The sequence below is a fragment of the Phlebotomus papatasi genome, chromosome 2, assembly GCF_024763615.1.
Source record: "Phlebotomus papatasi isolate M1 chromosome 2, Ppap_2.1, whole genome shotgun sequence".
In the NCBI taxonomy this organism is placed as follows: Eukaryota; Metazoa; Arthropoda; class Insecta; order Diptera; family Psychodidae; genus Phlebotomus; species Phlebotomus papatasi.
This window is the reverse complement of record NC_077223.1, coordinates 30553658-30556299: the sequence shown is the minus strand read 5'-3', so window position 1 is coordinate 30556299 and position 2642 is coordinate 30553658. Positions and strand designations below refer to the sequence as shown.

The following is a 2642-nucleotide window of genomic DNA, read 5'->3' as shown; positions in this document are numbered from 1 at the left end:
AAGAAATTTGGGCAGCTTTCCAATCGGAAAAAAAATGTTGATTGGGTCCACAACTTCAAGAGAGGGAGTCATAGTTTCTCCGGAAAAGCTACATTGTATGAATTTTGCCCCAACAATGTACATACTTTAATTGACACGCCTCAGAGTTGGATCAATTTTCATTCTGGGTTATTTTTGCACGCTATTTTGGGTTATTTTGTCTTTGTGGTTGAGCAATTGAATTTGCATGGAAAGTTTTGGCAGAGAGCTTCATTACTTAATTACTGCAGGGTAAAATTTTTCCACATTTATGCAAAGCAGAAGAATCGAATAAAATATTTCAGAAATTCTCTGATATTCTTTATTGATCATTTTGATGGTGATCTACCGTTGCTGAAAAGGGGAAAATTTTCCAACAAATCTCATTCTTCATCATTTTCCTCGGACTCTGGTACCTCAGCAAGTCCAAGGGGATTGCCTAGCCAGGGATAGACGGCAGGACAGGGAGCACAGGTTGTCATCCAGCGTTCCTCACCAGTCGATGTCTTTGTGAGTTGACACACTTTTGGAATGCAGGTGTTTTCATGCACTACTTGGCATTCGTCAAAAGCGGTATTAGGACGAGCTTGTCTTCGGAAGCGTCTTCGGGGTTCAACACTGATGTCCAGATTTTCCTCACTTTCTGGTTCAAATTCTTCTTCGGTCTCCAATTCATGTTCCTGAGCAGAGTCAGGTTGGGACTCGGATTCAGGTTCAGGCTGAGGATCAGGCTGAGGCTCTGGCTCCGGTTGTGGTTCTTCTACTTCTTCTGATTGGGAAGGATTATCTGGTGGAACAGCACCGGTTCCCGTCACAGCTCTTGGATCTTTTGTGAATTCCACAGCTCGGGACACACTCACCAAATATACGTCAGGCAGGGAGTTCATATATTCAATAAACCTAAAAAAAATTTAATGGTTATAGGCTGTAAGTAAGATGCATAATCACCACACACTTTTTGTAAGCTGGGAAATTGCTGGGTCGAGTGAGGAACCAAGCACTGTGCAGGAAAACTCCAAAAGGTGCTCTGTTGGAGTTGTAGATCCTTTCGAAATTTTCCTTCATCCATTCAAAGGTCTCTTCGACGTCATCTGCAGGCCTGGGGATAGGCTTTTGGTTAAGGTATTTTTTTAGCGTTATAGTAGAAAGGAATAGGCTTACAGATTTGGGCAGGTATCCACCATTGCACATTTATATCCATCAGTGTCGATCCAGCCAATCATGGGAACTACCCAGACTCCAGGGATTGACGCTGTAGGGCAACTTCCTACTGTGCAGTCCATAGTTGAGGCGTAGTCAAGGGTGAATGGCCACATTCCAGGACCCACAAAGTGCTGTGTAGGCCAGGAGCAATCATACAGTCCACCAAATCGTCTGATGGCTTCGAAACTGTTGTTACCAGAGAGTTGAAGGTGGGGTACTCTGACTCCTACAATATCGTCCCGGTTGATCTGGGCAAAATGTGCCAGGGTGTCGCGTTGATCACCAAATTCTTGAATCTGAGTGTCAACTGACGCTGTCTTCCAGTATTCCGTGGAAGGAGTGTGACTTTGGAGGAAGAACAATTTAGGTATAGGGGTGGTATAGGGGTACAACTAGTCCCCGGCGAGTAGCCTTCAAAGTTGAAGCCAATTTCTTACTTTCGCATACAAATGCGTATGGGAATTTTTCTGCACTTGTGATCGTTATGCTAAATATTTAAAAAGTGAGAAGTTTTTCCGTATTATAAGATACCTTTCCGTATGGAGGGATAAATATACTAAATTTTCGTTTAAATATTTTTTTTCCTTGGAGCACTATTTAGGAATTGGCTTCAAATAGCTCCATATAAAAGGCCAACTTGCCAGGCGCTAGGGGTACAATGTATGGATCTTACGTTATGGAATGGAGTGCAATCTCATGACCTGATGCCCAAAGAGCATGGACCTTTGAGTAGTCGGTATATTCGTGGGAGACAAAGAATGTAGCAGCAACGGGGCAATTGTCGGGATTTCGACGACCCCCAAGAGCCTCCTCGATGTACTCATAGTTTAGAGCTGTAACAGCATCATCGAAGGTCAGCATGACCAGCTGCGGAGTTTGTTCCACTGGAATGCTTTCATCGAGGGTTGTTAGCGAGCAGCGGCAATTGGGTGGTATGCATATCGTTGGATCACAGCTCGTAGCAAGTTGCAACAGATCTTCCGGCTCTTCGTCATTCCTCTGCTGAGGAGCAGCGAAAGCCGTAGCACAGATGGTAAAACATATAAGAACTCTCACTAAATTCATATTTTTGAACTGCCACTCTATCACTGAAGCCACTATTTCAAGGAGGCTCGCAAATAATAACTGGAGGAAGTGGCGATTGTGGGTGATTTTATAGAGAACATCTTATGGCCATTTCATATCTTATCGCTATTTATCATGCATTTGTATCAAAATTACCAACGTCAAATACTTTGTACATTTTTCTCTGCACTTTAATGGACTTGAGTCAAAAAAGTGACTCAGGCCAATACATTTTATACATTTTAGCAAATAGAGAAAACACGGAATTTCGACCTGGTTCATCTCCTCCTTTATTCTCTAGCCAACGTTTCGGAGCTGGATGGCTCTTTTCTCAAGTTATCGATCGGATTCCATAT

General features: G+C 43.1%; 1 protein-coding gene across 1 annotated transcript; it reads right to left on the bottom strand.

Annotated features, from left to right (window-relative positions):
- Positions 1-326: 326 nt before the first annotated feature.
- LOC129803430 (chitin deacetylase 7) lies at positions 327-2354 on the bottom strand. Its single transcript, XM_055849989.1, has 4 exons — positions 1895-2354; positions 1180-1566; positions 974-1117; positions 327-918 (listed from the first exon to the last, which is right to left on the bottom strand). The coding sequence occupies exons 1-4, from the start codon at positions 2284-2286 to the stop codon at positions 402-404; spliced, it is 1440 nt and encodes a 479-aa protein (XP_055705964.1). The 5' UTR covers positions 2287-2354; the 3' UTR covers positions 327-401.
- Between the last annotated feature and the right edge of the window lie 288 nt (positions 2355-2642).

Excerpts from the sequence above, each read along its gene's own strand:
- LOC129803430 (XM_055849989.1), bottom strand. The coding sequence starts at position 2,286 with ATGAATTTAGTGAGAGTTCTTATATGTTTTACCATCTGTGCTACGGCT. Across the intron at positions 1,118-1,179 it reads GTGGATACCTGCCCAAATCT|GCCTGCAGATGACGTCGAAG; the intron begins GTAAGCCTATTC and ends GCCTATCCCCAG. Across the intron at positions 919-973 it reads AATTTCCCAGCTTACAAAAA|GTTTATTGAATATATGAACT; the intron begins GTGTGTGGTGAT and ends AATTTTTTTTAG.